General features: G+C 49.6%; 1 protein-coding gene across 3 annotated transcripts in view; it reads right to left on the reverse strand.

Annotated features, from left to right (window-relative positions):
- Window positions 1-3496: 3496 nt before the first annotated feature.
- PRKG1 (protein kinase cGMP-dependent 1) overlaps window positions 3497-14056 on the reverse strand; it is a 191136-nt gene continuing 180576 nt past the window's right edge. For all 3 annotated transcript variants that reach the window (XM_039719675.1, XM_039719676.1, XM_039719678.1), the window contains 6 exons: window positions 12190-12331; window positions 10265-10428; window positions 9404-9526; window positions 9246-9308; window positions 8524-8590; window positions 3497-5408 (listed from right to left, as the gene is read on the reverse strand). In XM_039719675.1, coding sequence (XP_039575609.1) covers window positions 5310-5408; window positions 8524-8590; window positions 9246-9308; window positions 9404-9526; window positions 10265-10428; window positions 12190-12331 — 658 coding nt within the window. In that variant the 3' untranslated portion in view covers window positions 3497-5309. The remainder of the gene's footprint in view (window positions 5409-8523; window positions 8591-9245; window positions 9309-9403; window positions 9527-10264; window positions 10429-12189; window positions 12332-14056) is intronic.

A 14056-nucleotide genomic window follows, 5' to 3' on the forward strand; every position in this document is an offset into this window, starting at 1 on the left:
ACCCCCCCCCCCCGGCATCCCCCGCCCCAGATGCTCCGCAGTCCCCGACGCCGCCGCTGTCTCCAGCCGGGCGCGCCCGACGGAGGGGACCGGGAAGAGGGACGGGGGGCACACTCCCCCTTGTGCAAGCCCCCATGGTGGGTGGGAGCCGCTGTGGGTGCAGAGAGCCCCCCCGCCCTCCCCCGATGGCAGAGTCGGTCCTTTGGTCTCCTCTAAGTCTCGCCCCCCCCGCCGCCTCCCCCGCGTCCTTCCTGGCGCCAGCGCAGCCTTGCAGGAAAGGAGAGGGGCTGCTCCGCATCCCCCCGCGCCGGGCGGTGTGCGGGGACACGGCGGGGGGGGGACACACGACGGGACTCTCGGTGTCCTCCCCCCTACTCCCCTGACCCCAGCCGGGGCGGGGGGCAGCGTCGGTGGGGGGGAGCTCTGGGCCCTTTGATGCGGGGAGATCAAAGGCGTCGCCCCCCCGGCTCCTTTCCCAATTCCCCCCCCCCAATTCCCTTTTTTTCCCTCCCCATTCCCTCCATCGGGCAGAGCGGCCCCGGTGCGCCCCCTGGCGGCCCCTCCCCGCTCCGGTAATTAACTCTCGTTAATTAACCCCGTTAATTAACCCGGCTTTTCCCGGCAGCGGGCCCGTGCTCCCGTTTATTTCTTTTTCTCAGCTTTTTAAAAATAAAAATGTGCAGAGCCGGAGCAGCGCCCCCAAAATCCCCGGGGTGGGGGATTCCGGAGGCCGCAATTCCTGCAATTAACGCCCCCCCTCTCCCGGTATCGCTGTCCCGGTATCCACTATCAGCTGTTCCAGCCCCGAATGGCTCAAGCCGGGCTAATAATTGCCTGGGAAGGTATCGGCAGCACGGCGGGCAGGTGCCGTCAGCGGCGGCTGAGTCACGGCCGGGCGACATCCTCGGCACAGCCCGGCCACCCCTCCTGCCTTCCCTATTTTTAGCCTGGAATAACGAGAGCCACGCCTCGCCCCGAAATCTCGGTGTTCCCCTGGCAGTTTCAGGTGAGGGCCACGTCACCCTGGGGTTTTTATTGCATTATTAACTTTGACCTGCGATTGCTGCATCCCGCAAAATGATTGGTGCCGATTGCCAGCTCCTCCTTGGGCTGTTGCCACATTCATTTCCCTCCTGAGAGGATGTTTTGTTGCTCCTTTCTCCCAGCTTTTGCTCACCTCTGTGTCATCATCAAATCATAGAATGATTTTGAGTTGGAAGGGACATCAAAGCCCATCCAGTGCCACCCCCTGCCATGGGCAGGAACACCTCCCACTATCTCAGGTGGCTCCAAGCCCTGTCCAACCTGGTCCTGGACACCTCCAGGGATCCAGGGGCAGCCACAGGTGCTCTGGACAACGAGTTCTGGGAGCAGAACCCCTGTAACCCCACATTTCACCACCATCCAGTAGATCTCTCCCAAACTCTCCTGCTCTGGAAGAAACCCACTGACAGCCGTTCAAAAGTAATTATTTTTATTTCAACTCTATAAAGTATACAACAGGCACTCGGCAATTACAGCTGCAGGGGGAGTACAGAGCGAAACAAAAGCCATGGAAGTTTATGAAAAAAAAAAACCCAAAGTTCCTCAGTCAACATCCAAAGAGTGCAAGCGGTCGATGGCCGGGGCGTGCCCGACATCGGCCCGACAAACAAAACCTCTGCCATGGAAGGAGAGAAAATCAGAGGATAAAACAAAGGGCTGGGGTAAAACAAGCATAAATCGGGACTCAGGGGGAGAGGCAACTCCAAATGGGAATTTCCCCTTTTTCTGAGAAAGCCCTAAAAGCGCCCAAATCTCGGTGTCAGGGCTGGGGAGCCAGGAAGAGTTTCCAGGGCTCATCCCCGTGGATGCAGGGAAAGGGGCAGGGAAAAGCACAGATCCTGTTTGGTTGAGTGGTGCAAAGGAGCCTCGTCTTTGCACCGGGGTTTTAGGCCAGGAAAACGCCGGCAGGGTGGATTTTTCCCAGGTGGGAGATTCCCCAGAGGGGGCTGTGTGGGACGGCACGGATGGGTGGGATCTGCAGAGCTTAGCAAAACAGGAATACCTGTCTACGGACTGCTAGGATGTCAGAGATTAATTTGACCCGCACATCACATTTATACATTTCACAGAAATGACTCTGTATCTCATTAACAGATACACAGCTCTGGTACATTGAACAGAAATCAGAGAACGACGTCATCATTTCTGTAATTCATCGAGATCAGATAATAAAGGCTTAGAAATCGGTAGCAGAAAGAACTGTAAAACGCAGCAAGCTAAGAAAGGACGACAGTTTGAGGTGTGTTTGTCTTTGTCATGCAGCATAACACCAAATTTGTCTTTTTTTTTTTTTCTTTCAATAAGATGCCATGGATTTAAGGTTCTTGCAACAATGCCAGATAGCCAGTGACGTTCTAGAACTATGGGACAGGTGGGTGAACAGGACAGCTGACAGAAAGTTTAATCATACTGACAAATATGACATTAATTCAAGTCTACCTCGACCTAAAAACATTACATTACAAATAAGGAAATGAAGGAATAATGCCATGGAACTGGAAAGGAACAGAAAGTTCTGTGTGACCCACAAAACATCGACACGAAAATACCTATTTACAGAAATATCTGCTCGTGGTCCTGTTGTTGAAGAGTTTGCTGTGGGCAATGCAGCTCCAGGAGAAGCCACAACACCAATCAAAGCCCCCTCTGGAAGCACGGGAGGCAATTCCCCCTTCCCTAAAAACGCTGTCGTCCCATAGATCAGGAAAGGAGACAAACAAATAAGGACAGGAGGTGGAAACACAGAGGCAATCCCTTGTTGTGGATATATAGAGATATATATAAAGCAACTTAAATATATTATTATAACTGAAGGCTTATCATATACATATGCAAAGTGTTAATGCTCAGGAGAGGCCATGGAAGTTGAGTGAGGTGTTTGATATAAAAAAAAAAACTCAGAGCACAGTGCACACTGTAGGTGTCAATTCCCATGCCTGGCACAAGGAAAAAAGGGACAGGAAAATGAAACCCAACTGCTCAGCCCATTCCAGACCCTCCTTCCTTCAACGTTTTCAGGTTGATCCCCAAATCCTTGCGGTGCTTTGCCCTCCTTGCCTGCCAATTGCACCAGGTGTCACCATCCTGGGACAAACTCCTAGAGGAAGCTGTCCCCATGGAGTGAAAATCCAGGGGGATGTGAGGGAAGCATTTGGCTGTTAGGCCTGTTTAAGATGCCTGGTGAATGTTTTAGCCCTCATGCTCAGCCTTGGCTCTCAGTGCTGTCCATCCCTTGGAGAAAGGTGGAAAAGCCAGCAGGTGCTGCCTTTTCCCTGTGATTTTGAAGGCAAACGAAGTTTTAATGGTTAAAGAACAGCAGAAGTGACTGTGCCAGAGGTGTGGCCTCACCCTTTGGGAAACAGAGGGAATTGCAGAGCCCCAGACTGGTTTCAAAGGTGCCACACGACCCAGCTCATGTTGAACCAAAGCAGACACGGCCCACACTGTCAGAATACCCTTTTGATTACATCCTTTAATGAAAAACATGCAAAAGAGTTGGGACTTAGCATCAGGGAAGGGTTTTTTTACTGCTCAAACAGACCTTTTCCATGTAATATGTGGGAAAAGTCCTCGTCAGCAAGACTTGATCTTTCCACGGTCAGCTCTTGGCAGCTGAGATTAAAGAAGGCAGCACCTGCTCACCCATGGCAGGGGTGGAATGGAATGAGAGGAACTTTAAGGTCCCTTCCAACCCAAACCATTCCATCATTCCATGATTCTGTGGTTTTTTTGGGGGCCAGGTCTCTCAGAGAGACCAAAACCTGATGTTTCCTGTTGGATAATGGGATAAACTTTCAGTCCTGTATGCCACAAATGGGCACCCAGGACAGGATCCCTCTGCTGCACTCTATAAACCAGAGGAGGGAATTCAAGCAAAGGAAAAGCAGTAGAAGTGAGGGAAAAGCATATCCTGATAATATTGTTTTCCCTAGTTCATTTTTCCATATGGATTTGGCCATCCCTGTGTTAAACACAGTCCCATGGACCTGGCACGCTGGAGACCTCACAGGGATCTTCTAATATCCACTTCCCATTGAATTCCACTGACTTTCCTGTGGAGCTCCTTAGCCTGGAGAGGCATAAGGACTACTGGCAATGTTCCACCAGAGCCAGCAGACTGGCCCAGAATTTCTATTTTAATGAGATTCTTTAAACACGGAAGAGATGCAAACATGGAGACACAGAATCACCAAAAGGAAGAACGGAGCCTCTGCTACATATTCCTGACAGGATGGGTCAGGGACAGGTTTCTTCCCAGGTGAGGAATGGATGTAGCACCTCGAGAGGACATCACAGGTCTCATGCTTTTCCCTTTGAGCCTAAAAAAGCTCCAAGTTATCCTTAATTTTATACCTAATCAGACTGTGGGCTGCTGTTGCTTTGCTCAGGACCGTGACTGGAGCACTGTGAAATGGATCAATAGGTGTGAAAGGGATCAGTGGATGTACAATGGATCAATAGATATACAATGGATCAATGGATGTACAATAGATCAATGGATCAGTGGATGTACAATGGATCAGTAGATGTACAATGGATTCATTCCACGATTTTCTCTTTCCATGCATGTGTTGGTACCAAGGGAAAGGAGAACTGAAGCCCAAAGGTGGTGCTGCCATGTGAGGGAAGCGACCCATCCTCTGCCTTGACAGCATCTGCAACAGTTGTGCTTTTTTTGACCAGGCTGAGCCAAAATGTTTCCAAAACAAAGAGGAAAGGGAACATTCAGTCTTGTCAGGAATACTGCTAGGAAAGGAAAAGGACACATTTCCCACTTTTTGCTTTGACAGGAGTGCTTTGCCCGTGCTCCTCCTGGGCTCCAACGCTGCCCTGTGGAGCTCGGAGAGTGGGAATAGCCCAAATCCTGCACTGGAGTAGCTGCAGCACTTCATAAGTTACTACTGATCCTACGGAAAAAGCAGCTGGAATTAAGTGCCTCTTACTCTAGGGATCTCTCACTCTGCTAATCAAGAGTGTGCCAGGATCTCTGTGGCCACAGAAGAGGAGTTCTGTGCCGGAGCAAGGCTCTGTGTCAGGACCACCATGCCCACGCCAGGTCACGTTCCAACAGAAAACATGGAGAGCACTATTGTCACTAAGCAAGAAGTCCTAATGCCACTGGAGTTACTGGAGCAGCATCAATCAAGGCATCATGGTGACCCCGAGCACGAATCCTCCCCGATTCCGGTCTTCCCGTTCCGCTGGCAGCCACGTCCCAGGAAAAGCTGTCCTCAGCAAGGCAGAAGCAGGTAAGAGAAATAACATTAAAAATCTATGTCCCATCCTGAGTTGTCGTCAGGGGGTGGCTCGTCACTGTCCTCTGGGAAGCTGTCAAAGTTGCTTGTGTCCGTGGGAGATGCGACCTGCGGGGGGAAGAGCAACAGGTTCATTCCAGGGCTGACATTCCCTCTTCATCCCACAGCCATGGGTCCCAGAGAACCCCCAGCAAGGCAGGGAAGTGCTGCATCCACAGCTTTTTGCTGAGGGATTTTCCCCAGCTCCTCTACTCTCCCGAGTTTTCCTACCTGTTGCCACAAGGTTATCACAACAGGCTTGGGAAAACCGTCCTCAGAGCCCAGGATTTCCCATCCATGGCTCCAGGATGCTGCCTTGAAGTTTCCTGACATTGCCCAGCCTCAGGATCCTTCCAGAGAAACCCATCTTCCGATGATGAAGGCCAAGCCCATTTCTTTTTTTGAAATCATGACATTTGAAATCTACCCTGGCTATAGAATTTATGGTTTTCCTGCTTTGTGACAGTGAAAGAAACTTTCTTACAGTAAGGATTTGATAAAGTCAAGACAACAACAACAACAAAAAAACCCAAAAAAACAAAACTAAAAAACAATATAAGAGGAAACCAGCAATTCTCCAGCCCAAAACAATGAAAGTCTAACTAGAAATTTAATACGTTAAGCTTTACCCAGAGCAGGAAAACACTTGCTGTTGTTTTCAGTCATTTCATTTGGGGGAGAGCCTAAGCTAGGAGCCAACTCACAGTCATTAAATCCTAGAATTCTGGAATGGTTTGGGTGGAAAAGGACCTCAAAGCCCATCAAGTCCCACCTGCCATGTCAGGAACATCTTCCACTATCCCAGGCTGCTCCAAGCCCTGTCCAGCCTGGCCTTGGGCACTGCCAGGGATCCAGGGGCAGCCACAGCTGCTCTGGGCACCCTGTGCCAGGGCCTGCCCACCCTGCCAGGGAAGAATTTTTTTCCCCAGTATCCATCCTGGATTGATCTCAGGGGTTGCCCCAAGCCCTTGGCCTTGTCAACCCTCCTGAGATTCCCATTTGATGTTGGAAGCTGCTGCAAGCCTTGGGAAAAGACAGGAGCTGCAACTCTAGCTCCACATTTAATGTGCTGCCCAACTGCATCAGCATTTTCCTGCTGCTGAACACATCTTGGGGGAAATCAGGACTGTGGAATACCTGGCTCATTTTGGCAAAAAAAACCCCCATCCTATAAAATGTTAGTAGTTTTAATTTCTTTTGGATTATCTGGATCTGTTGACTTTGTTGGGGCTCCTTCATCCTTTGCTTGCTCAGCTCATCTTTGGAAGAGTCCTGAGCTTTTAAGGAGGGGTAAAATCACAGATTCCAGTTGTGGTATCAAGGCTCAGCAGTGTCCTAGAACCAGGTTGTAAATTGGGATCTTTCCAAAAATCCCATTATGATGAAGAGCTCTTTGATTGCCTCAGTGGCAGAGCCACTTAAGAAATGAGGGTTAAAGAGCTGGGGAAAACCTTCTTTTCTTTTTCTTTTTTTTTTTTTCCAAAGAAAAATGAACTAATCTGTATGTTTGGTCCTGCTGGCTCTTTCCCAACTAACAAGGAGAAGTGGATTGAAGGAAAAAATGGATGTCTGTCACCAGAGCTGTATTTTGGGTCCCTTTTCAGAGTGGCAGTTGAGACTTTGCAAGAAAAACTTGTGGAATATGAGCTGGAGTAGGATTGACAGCTCTGGGGTTAACAAAATTCACAGTTCATGGGCTTGGAGAGGATCTCAGGAGTAGGTCTGGAGGAGCTGCTACTCCCAAGAGCCCAGGGAAAGGATGAGCTGGGTTGAATCAGGATTAGGGCCAGCCTGGAGGTGTCCTGGAAGAGGGAAGGATATTCCCATTTATTCCAGTCAGCCTTGCTGTGTGGAACAAAAGCAGTATTGGAAATGCTCCTTCTAAACTAAAAATCCACCAAACCAGTTAAGAATACATCCTGGGTTTTTTTCAGGCTACACAGACACCCTGCATTCCTAAAGCAGGAATTGCAACTGGATGTGAAGGAGCAAACTTGACTTTATTGCCTGACTGAAATGTGATCCTGCTGATGAATGAATAGGCATTAAAAATAGGCCAAGGCCAGGTTGGACAGGGCTTGGAGAAACCTGGGATAGTGGAAGATAGTGGAAGATGCCATGGAAGATGATGGAACTGGATGAGCTCAAAGGTCCCTTCCAACCCAAATCATTCCAGGATTCTAGCTTGAGCTTAAGAGATAAAAAAAAACCTGGCCAAACTCGGTTTTGATCTCTAAAACATTTCTGAGTTGTTACGGGAGAGATTTGCCAAATCCTGCTTTCCCCACTGGCTCCAGGAGCTCCTGCATCCCACAGGACAAAAGGGGGATGGGAAACCCTCCTGCTCTTTCCCTAAGCAAACTCTGGAATGGCAGATTCAGCCCCTGAGCTGGGCCTGCCCCTGCTGCAGGAGCTGCAGGATGGAGCAATGGGGTGCAATTAAACCCCCATTAATGGCATTCTCCCGGTGATCCCGAGGGATTAAGCTGGAACAAGGAGGGGAGGCTGCAGGACAGAAGGGGCCGAGGTAATTTCTGTCAGATAATCCTGTTTGGTTTCCCTTTGCAGCGGGGCTTTGAGGGCAGAGAGCTCACAAAGACATCAAAGGAAGGGCTTTGCTGCAAAGGAAAACGAGTGGAGCTGTCCCTCCGCGCCCGCTCCTGGTTAAACATCAACAGCTTTTCATGTAGGACATGGATGCAGGGCAAAGAGGGGCACAGGCACAAAAGACAACACAGAAGGGAAGGTTAATGCGAAAGAAAAGGAAGATCGCATCCAAATCCCACTTGCCTTTCCAAAGGAAATGAGAATAAAGGAGATAGGGAGAGGACACAGCTGAGAGAAGGGGTGGAAGGGGCAGCTTTCCGTGGAAATGGGAAAAGGAGATGTAGAAACAAGTGGAGCAGGTGAGAGAGGGGGAAATGTGCTGGAGTGGGTGATCCTGCCTCAATCCCCTGCTACAAAGGGGATTTCTCCATGCCTGTGCCCTCCTCACACTGCCTTCCCAGGGAAGAGCCTGCCTGGAGAGCCAGCTTAGCTGGGAACAAGCCTAAAGTGACTTTTTCAAGCATCTCCAGAAGAAATAAAACACATTATTCCCACTTAACCCAGTGTACCACTGCCCAAAGCTCACAGCATCACAGGAATTGGCCATGGAGGAGAAAATAATGATAGGAAAACTTACACTTGGGATTATGGGAGGTGTCAGTGTCCCTTTCCGTAACCCTTCCCAGTTAAAGCCTTCAAACCATCTGAAGGGAGGGAAAAATCCAATAGTTAGACAGGTGTAGCACAAAAAGAAAAGAAAATTGCTTGAACAACAGGTTTTATCTCCCACAGACTTTGCCTTCAAATCCCTTTGGAATTTTTCCTGTTATCTTTTTTGGGGATCAAGAAGGAAGAGTGTGCAGAGACCCCATGGTGACACCACCCAAGTGGAAATTGCCAATGCTCATATGGGAACCATTCCTTGCTGCAGGTGTCATGGAAGCAGCTCCTTCCCTTCCAGAGGGTGGATCCATCCCACAGGAGACCTTTTTTCCCTGTGGAATTGGGTTAACTCCCAAATCCATGCTCAAGGATGTCCCACTCGTGGTTTTCCTCAGGTTTGCTCAAGGTGGGTGGATGAGCCCTGAGCCTTCCCAAAAAAATATCCATCCAATCCATTCCTGCTGCTCTGGGCATGGGAGAAGATCCAGCACAGATGGATAAGAGAAATTCCTGGAATGGTTCTCTCACCTGTTCTTATCCCAAAAAACTCCTAAGACATCAAGTAACCCCTCCCATGGGACCAAAGGGAGGATGAATTTACATTATGGATAGAAAGTGGATTTTAGGAGAAAATTGAGGTGTTTGAAATGCCTCTATCTGGGTTTGGAGCTGATGGCTGCTGGAGAAGACACTTACTTGTGCTTTTGGATATCTTTCACTCCATTTTTCAAGTTCCCTAATCTTTCTGATGGATTGTCCCTGTAAGAGGAAGAACAAATCCTAAATCCTTCTGCCCAGCTCATTTCTTTGCAAACAATATCAAGGCTTTTTGTTTTATTCTTACATTCACTTACCTGCATAGTTTTTTAATTAAGTTAGCAGCATTTTTGGCAATCTTCTTTGGAAATTCAATCATGTCTATTCCCCTTAATATGATGTTATAGGTCTTCATGGGGTCTGGGCCTGAGAAAGGGGGACTTCAGAGGGCACAGGGAAGGAAAAAAAAGATTAAAAACTTGTCTTGCATAAAAATGTGTCTTTAAAACCAGCATTGAAATCTGATAAAATATACCCAGACAAGAAAAGGTAGATGTCAACCAGGAATGCTTTGCTTCCCATGATCCTAACCATTTCTCAAGGAGCTCTGGAATTCAGGGATGTTGGCTGCAGGGAAGTACCAAAAATAAGTTTTCCATGCTAAATTTCTTCTTCCCATGGCAGCTGCATCCCAACAGCCCGAGGCAGGAGGTTCTGAGCAGCATTCCCTGGCTTATCTTTGTGTGGTGGGACCTGGTTCCAGTGGGGAGTAATTGGCTTTCCATGGATGGGGGGCTGTGTGTGAAGGATGGGCAGGTGGAGGGGATGGATCTCCTGGGGGTGAACACTGAGGGATGAGGTGTGGGAAGCCAAGAGCAGCAGTGATATCCCAAATTAAATACAGGAAGGGATGGATGGTGCCTGATTTGCCTCCTCCTTTCCAGCAATGAGGAACTTCCCCAGCTGAGTGCAAACCCTTCCCCTTTTCCTACCATTTCCAGACCCTTCAGGGCCAAACCCTTCCTCTTTTCCCATCATGTTCAGCCCACTCAGAGCCAAATAAAAGATGATTTGAGTGGAAAAGCCACCGTGGAGTTCCCTGGCCCAGCCCTGCCCCTGCCCTGGCCTCATCAGGGTGAGAAGGGCAGAAATCTTGGGATGAATTTCGATGCCCATACCTGCCAGTCAGGAGCTCATACATCAGGATTCCCAGGGACCAGTAGTCTGCCGAAATGTCATGACCTTTGTTCAGGATGATCTCGGGGGCTACGTACTCCGGGGTGCCACAAAAAGTCCATGTTTTCTTTCCAAATCCTATTTTCTTTGCAAAGCCAAAATCGACCTGGGGGAAGGGGCAGGAGAGAGTTGGGGCAGGGCATCAGAGGGAATGTCAGCCGTGGGCTCTGCTCCTCTTGAAGTGAAGCAAGGCAGAAAGGAGGATTCCTCATGGGAATTTTCTCCCAATTAAAGCACCAAGGGTCGTTCCAGGACCAGGGAACCACAGTGACCTTTTTGCTGATTTATCTTTGGGAAAATTCCCATGAGGGAAGCAAACTCCAGCACCAAGGGTTTCTTGGGGGCTGGAATTGATATCACTCACAGCTCAGGTTGTTTTATTTTGCTTTTTTTCTTTTACATTTAAATTAACATGGGCAAGGAATGGTTTTAAGCTGTGAGAAGGCAGGATGGATGGGATACCGGGAAGGAATTGCTCCCTGGGAGAGTGGGCAGGCCCTGGCACAGGGTGCCCAGAGAAGCTGGATCCCTGGAAGTGCCCAAAGCCAGGATGGACTTTGGGGCTTGGAGCAGCCTGGAATAGTGGAAAGTGTCCCTGCCCATGGCAGGGGGTGGCAGTGGATGGGTTTTAGGGTCCTTCCCCACCCAAACCATTCCAGCATTCTGTGATTTAGGCACCTGCTGCCAAGTTTGGTTTCCTCTCCCACCATCAGGAGTGAAGCAGTACAAGGGCCCTCCCAGTTTGGCTGCTGGGATGTGCTGGGCTCACCAGCCCCTCTGTGGCCCTATGGCAGTGTCCCCACAGCAGTGGCAAGCATGGAAAATCAGATTATCCTGGGAAGTGGAGTCCTCTGGGGCTGGTCAGGAACCCACACGGTCACAGGGATCTGGGACACTCAGGGACATGCCTGAGGAGCTGGGGGCTGCTGAGGGACCAGCACAGAGCCAGTCCCGGATGCTCCTGGGGTGGGAGAAGGACAGCCCTGCACCTCAGAGGAGCCCCAGGCCCAGGGAAAGGCTGCAGAGGGTAAATCCCAATGTCACTCAGGAGGTGACACGTGGAGGCTGCCACCAGGCTGTGATGATGGGCTGAGTTACTGTCCCCAAAGTGCCTCCAGACCAAGACACAGAGCCCTTGGCCCCCCATGACCCCGAGGGGACATCAGCCCCTCCTGGACCAGCTCCTTTTAGGGCTCCTGTCCTTCTCTGGTGGCTTCCCAAGGGCCCACATCCTGCAGCACCTCCCACCAAGGGAACTATTTCTTCTCTCCTGCCTCTCTCCATGCTCTCACCAGGCCATTTGGGGTACCCCTAAAAAGCACAGTGTCTTTCCTGAGTTCTGAGGTCATTTTTTGCCCAGGATAGCCAGGTGGTTTTCTCCTGATGCTGTTTTCTCAGCATTCCAGGAGCATGGACCTGAATCCAAAGCCAGAATCACAGAATTCAGAGGATACACAGAATCACTGGGTTGGAAGAGACCTTAAAGATCATCGAGTCCAACCCAGCCCCAACACCTCAACTAAACCCTGGCACCCAGTGCCACATCCAGTCTGTTTTAAACACATCCAGGGATGGTGACTGCACCCTTCCCTGGGCAGACCATTCCAGAACTTTATCACCCTTTCTGTAAAATCTTTTTCCTGATATCCAGCCTATATTCCCCTTGGTGCAGCTTGAGACTGTGTCCTCAGTCAGCATTTCTCAGCTCAGCCATACCCTGAGCCCTGCTGGAAGTCAGGAAAACATCCTGGTGGTGATGACAACACCTTGCCCTGATCTCCTCTCAGCATCTCCTGATGGATCCTGGGGGGGACTTTGCTCCTCACCCCTTCTGGTCAAACCTGAGAGGATTTTTTTTGGCACTCACCAGCTTGGCATAACCTCGGTGATCCAGAATGAGGTTCTCTGGCTTGAGGTCCCTATAAATGATCCCTTTGGAATGCAAGTAGGCAAAGGCTTCCACCACGCATGCCGTGTAAAACCTGGTGGTGGAATCCTCGAATGAACCCCTGTGGGAAGGAGGGAGGGAAAAGGGGATAAAGACATTAGATGAATCCTTGGAAGTGGTTTCCTTCCCCACGGAATTCATTCTGCTGTTAAAACTTTTATCACTGCAGTAAAATCACTTTTTGACACCTGGAAAGTTCCTGGTGTTAAACTCACTTTTATATCTCAATCTAATTAAATTTCCATTTTTGAAAAAGCCTCTTTGCCTCTAATATCTGAAACTATTTTAAGATTTATTCTATAATTTAGAAATAAAACTTAGAAATCCTTGTCTTGTAAGCAAAAAGATTTTTTTTTCTAATTACAACTTTGGGGTTTGAGTACTAAAACTCCTCTGAGGAGTGCAGATAAGTTCTGTACTAATGTTCCTAACTGAGGCAAAAGGCAATAAAATCACAGCTGCTGGGACTTGAGAGTTAATGCAAATTCCAAACTGCACCTTTGGCTCCTTGTTTCTGAAGTTTTCCAAAGAAAACCACATCCCCCTGGCTGCTGGGGGCTGGCTGAGACCAGGAGGGTGTCTAAGCTAGATGGCAGCAGAACCTCAGTTTAAATCCCAGAGAGTTAAAGATGGAATTAGAAGGCTCTGACAAAAAAATCAGGAAAAATCCCACCCAGCACCTTCTAACTTTGCTCCAGTTCCCCTTTCAGTGAGAAAAAGGCTGTTGGGAAAAGGGAGAACTGGAGAAGAAATGGTTCTGTGAAATTAAAAGACAATTTAATCTTTCTGGCCAATCTTTCCAAATTTAATGGAATTCTGTTCCAGTGATGAGGCTATTCCAGAGCTACAATTCCCTGCATCTTTTCCTACTCTGTGGGCACATCCCACATGCTCCCAGGAACCCCAAACACTCCAAGGTGACCCATCCCAAGGCAGGAACTGTGGAGTTTTGGGCATGCATGATTTCCTAACTCATTTTTTTCCATGTCACTGCTGCATCCTGATGGACCAGTGCTCCTGGCAGAGTGTGGATTCTGATTCCCAATTGAATCAGCAGCCCTGGTGGGATATCTGGGCCAACAGACCCTGCACAGCTCTCAATTTCTCCCTGCTCATTGCTCTCAGTCCTGGCTGGGCCATAAATCCCTGGAAATATTTATGGATATTATTTAGCAGTGTCCATGTGGCAGAGCTGATAGTTGAGATTCCCACTCACAGAGAGAGGACTGCAAGCACAGGGGTGGGAAAAGCTCTGAGATGGGAAATGGTGATTTTAAAACTGTGACATCAAAAAGACCTGGAGCTGCTGGAGCAAGTCCAGAGGAGGCTGTGGAGATGCTCCAAGGGCTGGAGCCCCTCTGGAGCCAGGCTGAAGAGCTGGGGGTGCTCACCTGGAGAAGGATCCAGGGAGAGCTCAGAGCCCCTGCCAGGGCCTGAAGGGCTCCAGGAGAGCTGGAGAGGGACTGGGGACAAGGGATGGAGGGACAGGACACAGGGAATGGCTCCCACTGCCAGAGGGCAGGGATGGATGGGATATTGGGAAGGAATTGTTCCCTGTGAGGGTGGGCAGACCCTGGCACAGGGTGCCCAGAGCAGCTGTGGCTGCCCCTGGATCCCTGGCAGTGCCCAAGGCCAGGCTGGACAGGGTTTGGAGCAGCCTGGGATAGTGGAAGGTGTCCCTGCCCATGGCAGGAGTGGCACTGGATGGGCTTTGAGACCCTTTCAACCCTTCCAGCAGGAATTGTGACATTTAGCACATCCCATTGTGCAGGACAAGGCCCAGCTC

Source organism: Passer montanus, unplaced genomic scaffold (genome assembly GCF_014805655.1).
Source record: "Passer montanus isolate IOZ18808 unplaced genomic scaffold, ASM1480565v1 scaffold42, whole genome shotgun sequence".
NCBI classification, from domain to species: Eukaryota; Metazoa; Chordata; class Aves; order Passeriformes; family Passeridae; genus Passer; species Passer montanus.